Source organism: Octopus sinensis, linkage group LG13 (genome assembly GCF_006345805.1).
Source record: "Octopus sinensis linkage group LG13, ASM634580v1, whole genome shotgun sequence".
Classification (NCBI taxonomy): domain Eukaryota; kingdom Metazoa; phylum Mollusca; class Cephalopoda; order Octopoda; family Octopodidae; genus Octopus; species Octopus sinensis.
In genome coordinates, this window is record NC_043009.1 from 33,885,390 (window position 1) to 33,906,735 (window position 21,346).

At 36.2% G+C, this 21,346-nt stretch overlaps 1 protein-coding gene across 4 annotated transcripts in view; it reads right to left on the reverse strand.

Moving 5' to 3' along the window:
- Nucleotides 1–391: 391 nt before the first annotated feature.
- The window catches only part of LOC115218406 (rho GTPase-activating protein 7), a 229,625-nt gene continuing 208,670 nt past the window's right edge, over nt 392–21,346 (reverse strand). For all 4 annotated transcript variants that reach the window (XM_029788198.2, XM_029788200.2, XM_029788199.2 and 1 more), the window contains 7 exons: nt 19,497–19,627; nt 11,207–11,395; nt 7,072–7,206; nt 5,702–5,859; nt 5,322–5,447; nt 2,960–3,133; nt 392–812 (listed from right to left, as the gene is read on the reverse strand). In XM_029788198.2, the coding sequence (XP_029644058.1) occupies nt 698–812; nt 2,960–3,133; nt 5,322–5,447; nt 5,702–5,859; nt 7,072–7,206; nt 11,207–11,395; nt 19,497–19,627 (1,028 nt within the window). In that variant the 3' untranslated portion in view covers nt 392–697. The remainder of the gene's footprint in view (nt 813–2,959; nt 3,134–5,321; nt 5,448–5,701; nt 5,860–7,071; nt 7,207–11,206; nt 11,396–19,496; nt 19,628–21,346) is intronic.

Sequence of the window (21,346 nt, forward strand, 5' to 3'; positions counted from 1 at the left end):
AGCCTAATTTTTTTTCCACTGAATATTTTTCAAATTAACCCTTTCTGCTTAATATTTGCCTGGTGTACTCCAGACACTTTACTTGACTTGATGCTTACATGAACATTATATAATATATTCTTTGTCTTTGCCAATTTCAGAAGTTTGTTTTAAATTCTCTTGGTGTCTGGCTTGAGTAGTGATGTTTTGTCATAAACAGTCTTCATATTCCAACTGAGTCCTTGATAAATGTTTCACCTTGAATATTCCTGATGTGACAAGATGGATCAAAAGGAAGGGAAAAAAAAAACCCTTTCATTTTTCTGTGAACATGTTAAATTTGCTGGTGACATTTATACATTTTGTAAAAACAAATTTGGGGTTTGGGGGAAAAAAAAATTAAGATCATTTGTTTCTTAATTTGTTGAATATTTTATTATTAAACATTTAACAGATACCCTTGAAAAAAGGAAGTAATTTTATGTGTTAAATAATCAACACATATTATTTAAAAAAGTTTGGCAAAAATCATTTATCTCAAGATTTCGTTGCCTTTGAAATCTGATATTTCACCAAAATGTTTAGAAATAATTATATATATATATATATGTAATATCTTTTAAAATCTGTCATTGCTCTTTTGTTTTACATTTACAATCTGATAAGCTGCTTGTGTATAGGTTTATGTGTTTGTGAATGTGTATATATTGGATGAAATTCAGAGTTTTGTCTCTGGGCCAGAAGCAACTTGCTGAAAACTCGTTCTTAATCGGTCCATGAAATTAGCATTGATTTTACCATAACTTAAATTGTACCATTTGACTGACCGGCCCCTGTAAAAAAGTAAAAAACAAACATATGAAAAATAAATTAGAAGAAAGTATTTTCAAACTTTAAAATATTAATATAGGTAAGAAAACCCAAACATTTTTTATTTTAGTTTTAGTCATTACAATACAGGCATACCAGAACACTGCAGCCTACAAAGATTTTAGGTAGTTAACTATACTGACTTCCCAATCTCTGTATGGTGCTTATTTTATTAATCTTGGAAAGATAAAAGGCAAAGATGGTGTATGTGAGATCTGAATTCAGAATATAATAAAATAATGTAAGAGTGTATTTTGTTGAAATGCTCTTCTAATTTGGTCAATCTACCATAAAAATTGTGTTCAAAGTGGACATTTTTGGAGCCCTTAACTCTAAGTTATATTGTTCACTCAAGCAGAGTTAGCTGTACCTTGCCCAGAGAAACAACACACTAGTTGTATGTTGTAAAAGACAGTAATTTTCTCCATTCTTATGACCTGCTTCAGAGGCCCAGAGACAGGCCAAGAGTATCTATTTTCTTCTAAATGAATGATTACTCTTTTACTTGTTTCGGTCATTTGACTGCAGCCATGCTGGAGCACCACCTTTAATTGAGCAACTCGACCCCGGGTCTTATTCTTTGTAAGCCCAGTACTTATTCTATCAGTCTCTTTTGCTGAACCGCTAAGTGACGGGGACATAAACACACCAGCATCGGTTGTCAAGCGATGTTGGATGGGACAAACACAGACACACAAACATACACGCACACATACATAAATATATATATATATACATATATACGACGGGCTTCTTTCAGTTTCCGTCTACCAAATCCACTCACAAGGCTTTGGTTGGCCCGAGGCTATAGTAGAAGACACTTGCCCAAGGTGCCATGCAGTGGGACTGAACCTGGAAACATGTGGTTGGTAAACAAGCTACTTACCACACAGCCACTCCTGCACCTAATCTATATTGTCTATATTCTTTTATTCTTTTAATTGTTTCCGTCATTTGACTGCAGCCATGCTGGAGCACCGCCTTTAGTTGAACAAATCAACCCCAGGACTTATTCTTTGTAAGCCTATTATTTATTCTATTAGTATCTTTTGCCAAGCTCCTAAGTTACAGGGGGACATAAAAACACCAGCATTGGTTGTCAAGGGATGGTGGGAGGATAAACACCAACACACAAGCATACACACACATATATGATGGGTTTCTTCACGAATTTGCGTGAAAATATTTTTCTGGGAATGAATTACAATCTATAACATAGCTACAATGGGAAATTATTGCTCTGCTTTCTGAGCAGTCTCCAGGAAAAAATTAACTTGTATATTGAGGTATTACTATATATCCTTTAAAATATATAAATTGTATGCATTTTCCTTCATTTATTATATTTTTTCACTACAACTCTTCACACGGGGAAAATCTCCTCAACAGAACTGTTTTTTACTATATATATATATATATATATATATATATATATATATATATATATATAGATATACATACATATATATAGATATACATACATATATATAGATATACATATATATATACATACATATATATAGATATACATATATATAGATATACATACATATATATAGATATACATACATATATATATATACATATACATACATATATATATACATACATATATATACATATACATACATATATATATACATATACATACATATATATATATATACATACATATATATATATATATACATATACATACATACATACATACATACATATATACATACTCAATTTAATTAAACAACCAATAAAAAAATGAATAATAAAATTAACAACCAACAAGCGGATGTGCACAAGGAATGTATTAGCTTGATACCTGGACATATATATATATATATATAGCTACATAAATATATATATATATATATATATATGCATTGTATCTGCACAAAAAACTTTATGCTTGTCAAATAATTTGACATGACATATACTTATTGTGACAACGACAAAATATACTTATCTTCACATTTAAATTTTGTTTGTTTTTTGATTGCTAATTACCATATGACCTTTATCTGAGGGAGTTGAGATATAATACACTGGCTGATGTTAATTCTAGAATGATGGTTCAGTAACATGGATATTCAGAGTTATTTAAAATCAAACTTACTTTGTATCTTCCCGAATAATGTGTGTAACCCTGGATTTTCCAGCACCACAAGGTTCAATGAGATAGTGAGATTCTAAGATGATACCTTCCACACCAGATATCTTGACTTTGGGATGTCGTACTGAGTGAGTCAATAGTAAACAAGCTCCCTTAGAAAGGTCTGTTCTCCACGATCTGATAATAAATAAAACATGTTCAGAGGAAGATAAACTATGTTATTGTCATAATAAAATGTAAACTGAATTTGTTGAACAATGTAGACAGACATTGTGGTACATAGGATTAGGTTTGTTGAAAATTAGTACTATTGTTTAGTACCTAAAACTGTGTTATGGACAGGTACATAAGGCGGTGAGCTGGTAGAAACGTTAGCACGCCAGGCAAAATGCTTAGTGGTATTTCGTCTGCAGTTATGTTCTGAGTTTGAATTCCGCCGAGGTCGACTTTGCCTTTCATCCTTTCGGGGTTGATTAAGTAAGTACTAGTTACGCACTGGGGTTGATATAATCGACTTAATCCGTTTGTCTGTACTTGTTTGTCCTCTTTGTGTTTAGCCCCTTGTGGGTAGTAAAGAAAGAGGTACATAAGAATGGGTTAATTAAACAACAGTAGATAGACAGAGCAGGACATAGTTCCTGGGTCTATTCAACAACTGTTTATAGGATTGGGTTTATTGAATGACAGTGGACAGACATTATTACATAGGATTGTGTCTGTCGAACAGCAGTGGAGACACAATGTGGTATATAAGACTGGGTTTATTAACAACAATGGACAGACAATATGGTGCATGAGACTTAATCTGCTAAACAACAGTAGACAGACAATGTGGTACATAAGACTGGAGTTGTTGAACAACAGTGGATAGAGAGTGTAGTACACTGAATGTATTAGTTTAACAAAAGTAGGCATACTGTGTGGTACATAAGAAAGAGCTTGTTAAACAGTTGTAGATAGACATTTTGGTGCAGTAGGCTGGGTGTCTGGAACAATGGTGAACAACAATGAACAGACACTGTGATGCATAAGACCAGGTCAACTTAATCCCTCTTGCCACGCTGTGTATTCACTGTTGCTCAGTAAAACTATCCTCATGTACCAATCATTGTTAAAAACACTCAGTCCCTTCTAAGATTTGGTAAATCTAATTCTATGTACTTATGTATCACACAGTTTCTCCACCGTTGTCCAGTAAACCCAGTCCTCTCTACCATAATGCATGTCCACTGTTGTTCAGTACAGCTGAGTTTACTTAATTGGACAAATAACAGAGCATAAGATGGAGTGTACTGAACACTTAACAGAGAGTGTGTTTGTACATAGCACTGGTCTACTGAAAGGCTGCGATTATTGAACAACAGTAGACAGAAAATGTGTTATATGTGTGATTTACTGAACAAACGTGGGCTGACAGCATGGAATTGTTGAAAAGCAGTGGATAATATAGGACTGAGTTTATTGATTATTACCGTTATTATGTTTTTATGATTGGATTCATGGAAGAAGAAAGTACAGACAATGGTATATAGAACTGGTTTTATTGAACAGTAGAGGACTGGTATGTTGTATATAGGATTAGTTTTATTGAATAACAGTGTGATACATGAGACTAGGCATATTGAATCACAGTTGGCATTGTGGTACATATAACTGGATTTTATGAACATCAGTGGTCAGAAAATAGTACATAACATTGGGTTTATAAAAGAATAGTAGAAAGACAGTGTTACATAAACTTGGATTTATCCAACAACAGTAGACAGGCAGTGGCACACAAAATATTGGGTTTATTGAATAGCAATGGATAGTCAGCAAGGTTCAATGGAACCAGTTCTGTGGACCACATGTCAGTCTATCATTGTTCAAAAGACCCAGTCTTATGTACCATACTATCAGTCCACTGTTCAGTAAACTTAAGACAATTGAACCAAAGTAGATAAACATTGTAGTACATATTGGAATTGTTGAATGATAGTGAACATACAGTGGTACACAGGACTGGGTTTATTGAACAGCAGACAATATGGTATGTAGGATTATGTTTGTTAAATAAAAGTTGGCAGGCAGTGGTATCTAGGACCAAGTTTACTAAACAATAGTGAATAGAAACAGTACATAGGACTAGGATTACTGAACAATAGAAGATTTATAGTGGTACATAAGACTGAGTTTATTGGACAACAGTAGACAGATTGTGGTACATAAGACTGTGTATAGATAACCTGACATTTAGGACTGGGTAGGTTGAATAATCTGAAATACAACAATTATATTAGATGCCGTAAGAATGTGAAGTTAAGCCAGTGAGATTGTTAAAAGGCAGAGAAAACTTGAACAATGCAAAAGAAGATGAAGTAATCACCTGATCAAACAGTAATGTCGGCATGGATGTGGCGGCATACTGTTCCGTGTGTACTGGAATATGTCTGTGTGATTGTCCAGCTTCTCAACAACACCGCTCCCATTGAGGTCTTCATCCCACAAACTCCTGTAGTATAACAATAAAATAAATATATATTTATATATACAGTATTTGTGAAGAATAGCTTCATTGTATAGATTATCCAGAGTATAAGAGTACAAGTACGGGGTATAACCATACATTCACGCCTGTGCATAGATGTGTATATCTATATGCATGGATGTATAATTATATTTATGAACATGAATATGTATTTGTATGTATGCGCATGGAATTTAGTGTGTGCATATAAGATAAAGAAAAAGCCGACATGTGGTTACCTTTCTGTAAGAATTCTGTTCAAGACTTCTTCAGGCGGGGCTTCCATTTCAGTGAGACACATCCATTGTCGTAACAGATCATCTGTCTTCTTATAGGCTATGTCAATTCCATTGATAGAAGGACACACATTCCAGTTACGAAATTTTTCCCGGCATTCCTAAAAATTGAGTTTCACAGCTGATGTTTTATATGGATAGTTTTTAATTGACAGATGATATGTAACAGGAATCTGTATGTGACAATCTAACAAAGTAACACAAGATATATTAATTTACCAGAAAAGTTAGCATTTTCACAAAAGAGGTGTTGATATAAGAGACAAAATAATTATTGAACAAGCTATGTTAGTATAACAGAGAAACTAACCTTTTCACTCAAGATATGTTATCATAACACAATATAATACTATTATTTGGTCCTATTATAGGTTTTCGTCACTGGACTGTTGGCACTTTCAAAATTTGTTTAGTCCATTATGTTAATCTCAGTACTTTATATAGTAACTTTTTTTTTCTACTTGGCTCATATATACTGACAGAGAATTCAATCCAGAATCTGCTGAAGTCAACCAGTCATTACTGATCAGGCAATAGAAGTTGCTGGAGCTGACCGGTCAGTATAAAAAACTTTTGATTGGTGTTTTCAGGCGATTATAGTCCCTGTCAGCATATATGTATACAATTATGTACTCTGACTACAACATTAGAGCATTTTAGCTCTTATTTTTTGCAATGTAGGTATTTCTAACCCTAGCCATATTTAGTGACAATTATAGTTTTCCTTTTTGGTAAAACATTGCACACTGCTGTCTATATTAATTTTCTGTATACACATTGACGATTCATTAAATCATCCATAGATTTTTATAGTGAAAACATATATACTGACAGAAAATTCAGTCCGGAATCTGCTGAAGTCGAGCCAGTCCTTACTGATGAGGCAACAGAAATTGCCGAAACTGACTGGTCAGTATAAGGAATTCTTGATTGGTGTTTTCAGGTAACTATAGTCCCCCTCAGTATAAATGTATACAATTATGTGCTTTGACTACAGTATATATATAAATATATATGTGTGTTTGTGTGTGCGTGCACACAAACACATGCACAAATTGCAGATTTCTGCACAGTTTTCACCAACAATTTTATTCGCAAGGGTTTGGTTGATCAAGAATTTAAAGTGTGATGCAACGTAATTGAATCCTGGACCATTTAGTTGCCTTCCCTGTCAAATATTTAATCACCCAACCAGGCTTATGTCTGTAGCAAAATAGTAATAAAATATTATCACAAAATGGTAGTAAAAATGAAGATATAACATACTGTAAAAAAAAAAATGAAAGAAATTATAAATAATATGAAAGTCTTACCTTAAATAAAACTTGATAATGTTTATCAATGAACAAGTTTGGTTTACCATTTACATGATCAAAATCTTTTATTTCCATTGGGTTGTGTATATCACTAACAGAGAATCTACATTTAGCGATTGTTTCTTGTGGTACCTAAATGGCAGTTAAAAAGAAGCAGATAAGGCTGGATGAAGATTTATTTGCAGTACAAATTTATGGCTGGATGCTCTTCTTGTTGGCCAACCCTTACCTTTTTTTGTAAGTAAAAGATTTTTTTTTACTCCACAGGCCGTTGCCAGCCTCGTCTGGCACCTGTGCAGGTGGCACGTAAAAAGCATCCACTACACTCATGGAGTGGTTGGCGTTAGGAAGGGCATCCAGCTGTAGAAACACTGCCAGATCAGACTGGGCCTGGCACAGCCTACTGGCTTCTCAGACCCCGGTTGAACCGTCCAACCAATGCTAGCATGGAAAACGGACGTTAAACGATGATGAGGTCTTCAGAAGTGCAGAGAGAGACAGGTCATGAAGGAAGGTAAACAGTACACTACTGGCAATGACAAGTGAAGTCATGCATGTTCATACATATGCATACATTGGACTATGAACAACATCATTGGAACATGACGCATACATTTCTGTGCCAATGTACATCATCAGCTACAAATACTGAATTTGTCTTCCATAACCCTATAAGAACAATAGTTCTTATGAATAAGAACAGTAAATAGTACATTTACTGATGTATGCAGCACCGAATAACATATAATCAAGTGCTGTGCATGGACAATTGCCACTTGGAACATTGCCCAAGTGTGAACATCACCACCAGGAAAACTACCCAGTAAAAATTTTACTTTCACACCTGTCTACAATTATAAATGGAATATGTTCGTGTTTGTGTGTGCATACAGATGTGTATGTATGCACATACATACACATTTATAGGCACAAAACACGCACACACATATTCCACTTATAATTGTAGACAGGTGTAAAACTAAAAATTTTACTGAATATTTCTCAGTGACAATGCTCCCATCTGGAGAGTTTTCCCAGTGGCAATGTTCACAGATGGGCTATGTTCCAAGTGGAATTTCTCTCACATGGGCAATGATCCCAGTGGAAACTATCCAAGAGCCATTGTGTACAACAATATTTAAGACATTTGCTACTTTTGCAACTTGAGTTATTTAATTCCAGTTTGATCACGCTTTACATATAAATGTACTATTTACTGTTCTTATAAATAAGAACTAGCATTCTTATAGGACTGTGGAAGATAAATTCAGTGTTTGTAGTTGATGACATGCAGTGACACAGAAACACATATCTTCTATATTCTGATGATGTTATGTGTAACCCAATATGTTTTCACACATCTATTTGTAATAATTTTCTCCCAGGTCTGTTTTCTTAGCAAAAGATCTTCCTACATTTCAACGTACAAGAACATGTTTGAACAGGATTATATTTTATTAATGCTGCTTTGTGTTGTGTTAACTCTAGTTATTAATTCCAACTTGACCAAACTTTATGTACATCAGAAAATATACTATTTACTATTCTTCTAAATAAGAACTACTGTTCTTACAGAGCTGTGGAAGATGAATTCAGTGTCCATAGCTGATGATGCACATTGATGCTGAAATGCATGTGTTTTACAATCTGGTGATATTCATAGACCGATATGTATTCTGCAGTGAAAGGTTTTCCCAAATCTGAGTGTGTTTTTTAGAGGTCATACTCTTTTACTTGTTTTAGTCATTTGACTCTGGTTATGCTGGAGCACTGCCTTTAGTTAAGCAAATCGACCCCAGGACTTATTCTTTGTAAGCCTAGTACTTATTCTATCAGTCTCTTTTGCCAAACCGCTAAGTGACGGGGACATAAACACACCAGCATCGGTTGTCAAGCGATGTTGGGGGGACAAATACAGGCACACGAACTTATACACACACATACATATATATATACATATATACGATGGGCTTCTTTCAGTTTCCGTCCACCAAATCCACTCACAAGGCTTTGGTCGGCCCGAGGCTATAGTAGAAGACACTTGCCCAAGGTGTCATGCAGTGGGACTGAACCCCGAGCCATGTGGTTCGTAAACAAGCTACTTACCACACAGCCACTCCTACACCTAAATAAATATAAACTTTGATAATAGTGACAGGGCAGTAAAGAGGACTTAGACAGTTAAATGCATGCAAAGGTCAGGTGGTGTTAAACTGGGTGTTGGATTAAGTCTACCACTCAGAGATTAACTTTCAAACACTTGAGTCTACATAACCAACTTTAATTACCACAAGAGTAGCAGCAATTACTCTTAAGAGTTTCATTAGCCACTTGGGACAACTTAAGATGTTTCAAATAGAGCTAATCAGTACTGTATTGTATGTGTTATGGTTCTTATGTAGACATAATTATGGTCTGTTAGTCACACCTGGTCATCTGGCCAATCATCTGCATGCCAGAGACATACTTAACTCTCTCATGGCCATATTTCTCATGAAATACAAGTGTTTCAATTAATTTTTAAAATAATCAAGAATTTGATGGATTTAGAAAAATAACTAAACTTTAGCTAGTTGCTATAGAATAATTTGATGGAGAGAGGTTCAAAATCTGCAAGACAGCTTCTCAATCCAGAGGGAGGACATCACCTTCTCCATATTTAGCAGCTGTCTAGAAGGCTTTGGACTGCTTTCTGTTGAATTTTTCTACAACTAGCTTAATTATGGCTTTACAATCAAAGTGGACATAACTCTAATTTTCATTCCTTTTCTGTTTATATTCTCCCTTCCATTTTTTGTATTTACCTTCGTCTTGTTTTTTCTCGTGATTTGTCTCATATCAGCATCCTGATTTACAAATTGAATAAACTATGTGCTCAGAACTAGAAGATTAATTGAAGGCACAAGGTAGTTATAAAAACCTGCCTAGACCCATATAGCAGATTTGTAATTTAAGCACGGAAAATGGGTTCAAAATTTTGAAAATTAAGGCAAGATTTTTGAAGTTGACAAAATAGGAGAAAATATGAGAAAAGGCGAGAAATAGATGTAAAAGGTGGAAAGTTGAAAACACTGGAAAACGAAAAAGGAAAAAAGAGAGGAAGAAATTAGAATTATGTCCCCTTTGACTGTAAAGCCATAAGATTGAATAGATAGTGGCCTAGATTCTGCAGTACAGCTACTCAATTTGGAGAGGGTGCTATTTTCCAATTTGTCAACAGGAACTTGCCTGTATGTTTACATCTGCAGAAAATTTGAGATATGGAATTCAGCATTGTGGTGGAGTTCTTAGATCTGAAAAGGATCTGTGATCTTTCAATTATGCATAGTTTAGGTTTTTTTGATCCACTGACATATGGTGTGTACTTTTCACGTATTTTCCACTTGATTGTATGTGGTGTGGTGTTTGACTTCAAACTTCATACCTGGCTAGCCAACTTCACACCAGAAGGAAGATATGTGATTAGCATAGTGATTTTTGACGTTGCCTTCAAATAATCTAATGTAGCTTTTCATTTCAGTTTTATCATCTAGCATTGCTGTAATTTCTGCCTCATATATGATGGATTTAACTATCCACTCCTTGTCAAGTGGACAGGTTCCTGAGTCTCGACAGTTATAATAGGGAGTAAGCTGTTGGTCATGTTTGCATGTAATAATGCTCTTCATACTGGGGCAGCAGCTATAGGATAATTTAACTGAGTGCCTACTGAATATTTTTCTGTACCTGTGATTTATGGGAAAGTGTTTGCCTAAGAGAGACAATAATCTTTTACCTATGTTGGTTTTAACATTGAGGGAAAATGGGAGTGTGGCCCAAATTATTCTCTACATCTATTTTTAGGTCTTTTTTTTTTTGTTATTCTTATTATTACTAGAGGGTTGTAAATAGATTCATCATTAAAGTCACAACTGGCTACAGCATTGTTGTTGTAGGGGGCTGCATTCTTGAAAATTTCTTTGGAGGAAAAGATATTCAGTTACTTATTATGGCTCTCAGGTTTTTATGGGGTGGAGTGCATGACAAGACTGTGTACGTATGAAAGTTTCTCATTGGGTAAGGTTTATAAGAGGAAAAGTTTAGGTCTGTAGAAACATCTAAAAAAATCAACTTTTGATGGATTAGTACTCACAGAGAAAAGGGATTTTGAGTTTTCAATCATAAAGACAAGACATTCATGGGCAGGTTCCAGCACTTCTTTGGAATCAGGAACACCTATTTGTTTCTTGTTTCTCAATAAGCTTGGACTGTTAGTACTCTTCAGACTGATTACATTGAACAGAGAAGGGGCAAAACACACTGCCAGATTGCTTGCTGTCATCTGTCATAATAATTTAAAAAAAATAATAATAATGATAAAAGTAATAATAATAATAATAATTGTGATGCATGTGCCTGGTGTACCCTTATCAGACGGGTAGTCATGATGGGTATACTGGGCTTCGTATATTTTACCCCAGTGTCACTTTGATGGCATGCTCTGCTCGCTCACTCAATAATAATAATAATAATAATGATAATGATAATGATAATAATAATAATAATAATAATAATAATAGGGAAGGCCCACACTGAATAACAACATGAATGTACTAAACCAGGCTCTTCATTAAAAAAACAAATCTAATCCAATAACATCATTCGAATTAGATAAAGGAACCTGAGGAAAACTTGAAGGAAGCGGCCTTTTAACGAAAATACTAAGAAAAGAAATGAAATTTTACTGCCATACAAACTACAGTTTCTCCTACACATGGTGTCTCAATGAAACATATGCAAAACACACACGCGATATCAGCAACGGAAAGTGTACAAATTATAAAATAGAAACGGACCAAAAAAAAAAAATAGTGAGTACATAAATTGAGTAATTACGCATACACTCGAATGTCTACACAATCATATATACATTTTGATACCCATAGGACTACACATACATCCCAAAGTTTTACACAACTACGTGAAATTTACAGGGCACACACTCATGCACATGAAAGCATGTGTCACAAACCAAGCAAAAACAAAATCAAAACTTTCTTTGTTTTTCTTCTTATTTTATTTTCATTTTTTCGAACTAACACAGACAGAGTGAACCTTTCATAAGTTTAAAAAATACCACAAAAAAAAAAAAACTATGTTCGGAGATAAATCTATCAACAAAAAAAACAAAACAAAACAAAAAAACAGACGAATACAGATCTGCTAGCATTAAGAAGCTACGCTATGAACAATGTTTACATGCAGAGAACATGGAGATGGTGTTGTCACAAAAACTTAACCCTAAACTGACAGATTTTTTTGTTTTCTTATTTTATTATCATTTTTTCGAACTAACACAGACAGAGTGAACCCTTCATAAGTTTAAAAAACACCACCAAACAAAAAACTATGTTCGGAGATAAATCTATCAACAAAAAAAAAGAATACAGACGAATACAGATCTGCTAGCCTTAAGAAGCTATGCTACGAACAATGTTTACATGCAGAGAACATGGAGATGGTGTTGTCGAAAAAAATTAAACCTAAACTGACAGATCCTAATGTAAGCTTCGAAGCTCGTCATGCCTCACTGTTAACAAAACAAATTACAAACCGCAATGGTCATTGATCAGATTACAAAAGACCACATACCCGAATATTGAACCAAATTCAGATTGAAAAATCAGCTACTGGTTCAAATCTTCCCGACACACAGGAGCTGGACATACCCCACAACAGAATTTTCCAAAAGATGGCCCTCCATGCCCGTCATCAAATAACCAAAAGAAAAAGAATGAAAAATGGTCCAGGGAAGATAATAAAGAAGTTCTTACGGCCTTCTACCATGCCATATATTTCCCCACAGATAAATCTAATACTGTACAAACCTACTTAAACTGGAGACAGAAACACCCTGAAGTAAGACCCTACATAGACAGTAACAAACTTGCCAATGTCAGAAGAAACATTATAAAAAAAAAATTACTGACTGAAGTAGAGATTGACCAAATTAAATAAGCAGTAATGGATAAAATGAACGAAGCTGCAGCTAAAGAAGATAATACAGAGGAAACAATTATAGACCAGCCCAGGGCTGATAAAAACGCAGTAAGGATTGAAAAGTTAGTATAATTGATAGGCAAAGTGAAATACTCCCTGAACCAATCATAAACACTAAGACATTTGAAAATCAAATAGATGAAGAAAGTCACACAAATATTGACCCAACAGAACTACATGAGCTAAAAAATCAAATCATGATTGAATGGCTGAAAATTAAAGAAACCAGTATGCGCCTACAGAGTATCTCAACAGTCATGATAGAGCTGCACAATATATTCACTGGGTAATTTGCAAAAGCCTGGGGCTTGCCCCATGATAAAAACTGGTGGGAACACAAACCACCTCCAGTGCTTGAAAATGATCACATCTCACTCCTCTGGAACTTCCCCATTCAAACTGACAGAAAAATAGATGTGAATAGGCCAGACATCATACTGAAAGACTTCAGACAAAAAACATGCCACCTCATTGATATGACTGTCCCAATCAATATAAACGTATCTGTCAAGACCTACCAAAAACTGAGCAAATATAAAGATCTTGAAATAGAAATCAGCAAAATGTGAAACCTCAATGTAATCTCAAGTTTTAAAACAAACATAATTTTCGTATGGCTTTTTAGACATTCACTAGTACAACACTAAGTACAAAACCAAATATATGGCACTCTAGGCATAACACCAACATGAACTTCCAACTTGTTGTCTCTTGAGGTCTCTGGGTGAGACTTGGAGCCAACTTGTACAAATGTAAAGCAAAAGTCAAACATAGAATAATAATAATAATAATAATAATAACAATAATAATAAATATGAATAACAATAACAACAATAACAATAATAATAATAAGATAAAACAATTTATTGAAAATACTGAAAAGGAGATTGGTCTTGATAAATGCATTAAAACAATATTCTTCAGGGGAAACACCTGAAAATGTACAACACAACACACAGAAAAGTTTATCATCATCAAAGAATTAAATCCTGAAAACAAAACAAAACAAATATTTAGGTGTATGTGAAGAAGATGGCCTCTAGCATTTACAAATGCATGGAAAAATACAGAAAGGATGTTATTTTATCCTAGAAAAAATGCAGAAAGAATGTTATTCTATCCTAGAACACAAACTTAATGTATGAAACAGGATTGATGCAATTAATACCCTAGCCATATCTGATCTGACCTGAGCATGTAGGCACAGTGTGGGGTGTGTGGCTGTATGGTTTAGTTGCTTGCTTCCCAACCATATGGCCTTTGGTTCATTCCCCTTATGTAGCATCTCAAGCAAGTGTCTTCTATTATAGTCCTGGGCTGACCAAACATTGTGAGTTTGGTAGACAAGAAATGAAAGAAGCCTGTTGTATGTGTGTAGGTGCAAATGTGTGTTTGTGCTTGTTACTCATCATGACAACTAGTGTTGGTTTGTTTATGTCCCTGTAACTTAACAGTTCAGCAAAAAAGACTGATGGAATAAGTACCAGGGTTAAAAACAAATTCTGGGGTTGATTTGTTCAACTAAACCCTTCAAGGTGGTGCTTCAGCATTGCCATAGTCCAGTGACTGAAACAAGTAAAAGGTAAAAGGTAAAAAAAAAACTTCAATGAAATCAGTCAAATTGATACAAAAATATGCAAGGTTCTCACAATGCAGATGTAAACAGACTACACATCCCTTGAAGACATGGGAACATGGACTGATGCAGCTGCTTCAAAAGACATCAACCACAAGGGTTAGACACCTATCTGAAGACTGGATGCTTGTATTTGTCTGCAAACATGAGAGTATCAAGAAACTGTGGAATAAAGAAATATGTAAAGGAATTGAAGATCACTGAGATTCAGGTGCAACCGTTATGAAATAGAATCCACTGTGAAAGCAAAAGTAATAAAAGTTCTCAGCATCTGATCTGCTTTCTCTTCAATATATCATTGCTCATCATAAATAACACCTGTGGTAAAATGTCCAACTTGCTGTTACTTGAGGTCTCATATAAAACAACAACAACAACAACGATGATGACAATGATTTCTCTATTAATCAAAAAGTATTTACATTAAGAAAATGTTAAGGATGGCACAATTCAAAACATTGAGTGCGTGTGTGTGTGTATGGAAATGCATGTAAACAGGTGTAAAAAAAAAAAGTTGTAATAACATTTTAAGAATGTGTATTCCTCAATAGGGAGGAGACAATTGAGGGCTGCTCATGGAAACACCCCCAAAAAGCCATGGATACCCTGACTCCTGGGACAGGTGCCTTTCCTCAGTTCCTCATCTCTGATTAACAGGCATATGCTTAGGGTAGGCCCATTTACTTGCACTACACTTGCCACTCTCACCCGCCTTTCAACAAAATGGTTGGAAGGTAACAATTCACTCTCCACCCAAATTTTACTCAAGTGAAACTTGTAGTTGATGAGGAATTGGCCAAAGAGGAAAGTGTTTGTCTTCAGCCCCTTCAATCTCATCCACCACACCACTTTTGCCAAGGCCACCAGGCATATAAAAACTGCCTGTCCTTCCCAGTTACAAGAAGGTGGCAGGACGATCTTCAAGATAGATTCAGTTGATAGCTGGATCCATTTCATATGTGACAGCAGGTGTTCAATATAAATCCACAGGTCAGCAATGTTTGAGTGCATGCGAAATGGTTTTGTTTCCCTGCATGCATCTTGGACATGCTCAGATGATGGTACTTCTGTGCCTGTAGAGTTTATCGCAAACTGGCAATGCTCCTTGGTAGCACTGCCAAGCCAGGGATTTCTGGAAGTTATCCATCAAATTCGGGCCAAAAGTTCTGTAGAGGAGAGTGATTAGTTGATTGTCTTTGATGCTCAAGGTTTCCCCAATAACACTGCTACTAAATCCATTATGGAATACTAAAGTGGACTTTCCACCTATCACACTGCCTGACTGGCTGAGGGCAGTGAGCACTTGAAGACATTTCATTTTCTAAATGCTTTCTCTCAGGCTCTGCTTGACCCAGGACTGAAGCTCTGTCAAGGAGACCAGCTGAGGAATCACGTCAAGCAAATGGTGACCAAATCTGTTCACCATCAAGGAAGTACTGGAGATATAGTCTCAGCACATGTTTGTGCATCATCATCAACAGCAAACCAAGTTTACCACTGAATAGATGTTGCTATGCATTGCAGCAATCTATCCCCTGAAAACAGATCCAAAACTGGCTACTTTGAGGACCACTGCCAAGTACAGATGGTCAACCCTATTAAAAGCTTTGAATTGATCTAAACTGATTAGGAACCCAGCAGTGCCACGTTCTTTAACTATCTTCTCTATGATGTATTACATAAGATGTAAGTTGTCATGAACAGATCTTTCCAGGATGGCACATGTCTGTGCCATCCCTACCAGACCACTGAAAACAAGCACCAACCTTGTAACTAACACCTTGGTCAAAATTTTGAATTCTACATTCAGTGTAGTTATGTGCCTAAAATCATCAATGCAGTTCTCCTTGTTTGGGTCTTTTCACAGCAGTGCCACTGCTCCTTGGTTCACAAAACTGGGAATTCTTCCTTTCTGTTGCAGTCAACATTTCTCAAGGTGTCATCAAAGAAGTCTGGTATATAAGTGTAAAGTGTGTAGGGCAGACCATCTAATTCAGGCTAGCTACCCTTCATGCAGTTAGCTATTGCTTCCTGTATTTCAGCAGCTGTTATTGTCCTCTTACACCCATCCCCATCTCTATCACTGAGAGCTATAGCAGTCTGTTGAGAGGGGATGTAATGTCTGTCATGCGATTTGGCTCACCACTGCTCCCAAACAGTTGAGTGAAGTGCTGTTGAAAAGCCACACACATCTGTCTGGGATCTACTAGTATGTCCTGTAAGATCAGATTATGGATTTATTGCGATGCCGAGCCTCTGCCACTTGACCCATTGAATGGCTTTCATCCTTTTATGTCTAAGAGAACACACATTAGCTTTGACAATGCAGTTTTCATGTTTTGTGTAGAAGAATTGGTCAAGTGCCAATCTCACTGTAAGCACATCAGTCATGAATGTCTTTTTTAAATGCCTCACCTAACTTTCTGACTACCCCATTTACAAAACCTCACTGATTCTATTCTAATTACTCTCTTCAGGATAAACAACAATTTGTTGTAGATGATTGCCCCTGTCTACATCTATACAGTTTTTGCTATTACAGTCATTTATAAAGAATATTCACTTAAAACCTCTGTCCAACATACGTTTTTGCAGCATGGATATCTTGTTAAGTGGTGTTTGTTTTCATCCTACTTAAAAACGTATCTGTACAGATTTATTCAAGGTGTTACCACAATTAAAGTTTGAAGCAGTTCACTTGAAACTTTGATAGTGGCAACATCTTGAATAAAGCTGCATGGATACATTCTTAACCAGGATGATATCTGGATGTAGATGAACCAACAAGATGCAAATAGACACTACTTAATAAGATAGCCATGCAGAAAAAAACATATGTTGGGACACAAAACTCTACTTGTGAAGACCTGTTGAGGCAAGTGAGAAGCGGAATCGAAATCGATCAACATCAATGGAAATTGCAGCTGTGATACCAGTGCCAGTGGCATGTAAGAGAACCATCCGAATGTGGCCGTTGCCAGCGCCGCCCTGACTGGCCTCATGCCGGTGGCGCGTAAAAAGCACCATCCATTCATGGCCGTTGCCAACCTTGCCTGGCCCCTGTGCCGGTGCCACGTAAAGAGTACCATCCGATCATGGCTGTTTGCCAGTCTCGTCTGGCACGTAAAAAGCACCCACAACACTCACGGAGTGGTTGGCGTTAGAAAGGGCATCCAGCCGTAGAAACATTGCCAGATTAGACTGGGCCTGGTGCAGCTTTCTGGCTTCCCAGACCCCAGTTGAACCGTCCAACCCATGCTAGCATGGAAAGCGGATGCTAAACGATGATGGACAGAAGTTATAAATGAATACACTGCATAAATAGCTGCAATAATAAAAAACTGAGTAGATGTATTTATAATTTAACAAAGTAAACTCAGGATTTACCCATCAGGTGAAATACATAGGGATTGTTTACCTTAAACAGCCATAGGTTATTCCATATCATTTGATGTGGTTAGCCAGAACTTGGATTATACTAGAGTTCTTAAACAGTACCTGCTTGGATCTATTATCTCTATCTATTCACTATATATATATTGGATGGAACTGGATTGCTTGTGTTCAGTCCACAGCAGGATGAAGGCTCCAGCATGTTCTCTCCACCAGCCACAGTCCAATGTGGAGGCTGTGAATTTGAGCTTGAGATCATATTGGTTTGATGAGCCTACTCTGCCATACTGGCTTGACATGGCTTGGCAGAGGGGTGCAATTCTTTTTCATACTCTTACACAGGAATAGTGATGTTGATCGCAATTACCCCAGTGTACAACTGGTATTTATTTTATTGATCCCAAAAAAACGAAGGACAAAGTCAGCCTCAGACGAATTTGAACTCAAAATGTAAGGATGGATAAAATACTGCTAAGCATTTTCCCCACTGTACTTACAACTCTGCTAGCTAACTTTATATATATATGCTAGGAGTGCACACCCTCTAGAGAAAAAAACTTAAAATAAAATATATATACAATATATATACAAGAGCATGTAAAAATATATCAAACTATAACAATATACAAAATATAGAAGGTTGATAAAGAAAGAAGTCCAAATACAGTGAGTAAAAAATAACGTTTATATCATCTCTTACTATTGCTTTGGAGAGGAGGAATGAAATTATAAAATATACTCTGTAGTGTTGACAGGTATCAAGTACCTATAATATTAATTACAAACATCAGTGATTCTAAATGTCAGAAAAAAAGAGGAGACAGTCATGACAGAAATGACTTTGATCATAGGTTTGCATAATCAAGACTGACCGTGGTCTAAGGAACAACAAGTACCACAACCAGTACCATCACTATCATTTCACTGTCATTATCATTACTTCAACATTTTGAGAAAATAAATTATAACATCCTCTCTCCAAAACAGTAACAACAGGAATTATTTTTTACAAACCAACAAGAGAATTAGTTATGCCGTGGGTTGACCTGCAAGAAACAGTGCAAATTCTCTCTCAAAACACACCTTACTGTCTTTAAAAAAAAAGGGTACATATAAAGGTTTAATCCAAGATGCCTCTAAAAAGAGAAGATGGTCACAGCAATAGCATCTTCAATCATGGGTCTGTTCAATAAGGGCTGACCTGGAGATAAATAACAACAGATAATTCAAGAATAAAGAGGTAGAAATGGAAGACATCTTAGAATAAAACAACACCAAAATAACTCAAGAAATAAATGACTGAAACAACTCCCCACCAAACAAGCAAACAAATAAATCCTTAAAGCAGTCTTACCTTGTGGTGGTCAGCAGTTTTTGAAATATCATGGAGAAAGAGTAGAAGTGACTGTAAGACTTCTCGGTTTTCATCAGGCATTAGAATTATGGTCGCATTCACTGCTTCCAACCAATGTTCTTTGGGAAAATCTAGATTAGAAAAGGTTGGAGGGACAGTTGATTTATTATTGAACAATTTTTAATTACAACTAACATGCACCTATTCGATGAAATACATGCTCATCAAATAGACGTGTGTATTGTGTGAATGTAGCATCTTTAGAGCTAAATGCCATTAAATGCTGCATATCAGTTTAGTGGTTCATTGTACTTTCAACTTTTTAATAATGTGTGCTTCAGACACATATCTGCAGGTTAACTGCTTCTTTATTCTCCACTTAGTTCTAAGTTGATATTTTTTCACTACATGATAGCTGTGCTAGGTGGAGTCGGTGTAATGTTTCAGAACACTGTAATAAAGATGTCTCAGTTGATGCAATACATGTAGCTGCACATAGACACACACAAACAACAGCAGCAGCCGCTGCCACCACCACCACCAACAACAACAACACAACCACCATTATTATTTAATGCTCATTTTGATACTGACACGGGGTTGGCATTTTGACATGGTCTCCATGGCTGCTTTTATCAGGGCACTAGCACTAATGAGGTTGCTTGGTAACTTAGTTTGACAGAGAGAGGCATTTTTATGCTAATAATCAAGAGGCTAAAACATGAAAGAAAAGACAGGAACATTTTTACATGGCATTGGCATAGGTGCTTTTATGTGACACTAGCACCCACAAGACTAGTTGAAAGAGGGACGTAAAGGACATACCTAAAAGAGGGATGTAAAGGACATGCCTGTATGTATGGATGGCCATGATTTTACCTAGCTTGACAAGTACAGCAAACTGCCAGAAGTCTTGGTCCCTTGTCATCTCCTTAGTGAGGTCCAGTGGCTGAAGATCCTTTCTCACCACTTTGTCTCATGTCTTCCTGGGTCTATCTCTTCCACATGTTCTCATCACAATTAGAGATTGGCACTTCTTGATGCAGCTGTCCTCGTCCATATGCATCGCATGATCATACCAGTGCAGTCTTCTCTCTCACACACTAAAACTGATGCCTTATATACCAAAATTGTTTTCTCAAATCACACATGCACACTGACATTACCATCCAGCATAATATTCTGGCTTCATTTCTTTCAAACCTTTGCATATTCTCAGTAGTCACAGCCCATGTCTTATTGCCATGTAGCACAGCTATTCATACACAGGCTTCATACAATCTGCCTTTCATTCTGAAGGAAATGCCCTTTGTTACTAACAGAGATAGTAACTCTCTGAACTTTTCCCAGCCCGTTCTTATTCTAATCACTATGCCTTCAGAACTATCTCCTCTACTGCTAACTTGGTTGCTTAAGTAATGGAAACTATCAGTTACTTCTAAGGATCCCACCAAACATTTGAGGGAGTCAATTTTCTGTATGTTCCTAGTGTTTAATGTACCTGCACTTCTGCCACACACAATGACTACTTCCTCTGTTAACCATCCGATGATACCACTGCACTTCTTATGTGTCCATATCTAGCACTGGGTACACCTTATGGAGTTTCCACCAATACCTTTTCAACATACAGAGCAGGGCCATCTCCCTGAAGGGACCAGTGATTTGTCTGTTTTCCTACTTACTAGGATTTTGGTCTTTTTTAAATCAACTCTAAGGTCCTGTGATTCTAGACCTTGCTTCTGCCACTTGGTTTGTTATTTTTACTTCATCTCATCCCATCTTCTTCATCCATTTAATCCCGACAGGGTCAAGGGAGCAGAGTCCACAAACATGCATTCCATTGTGTA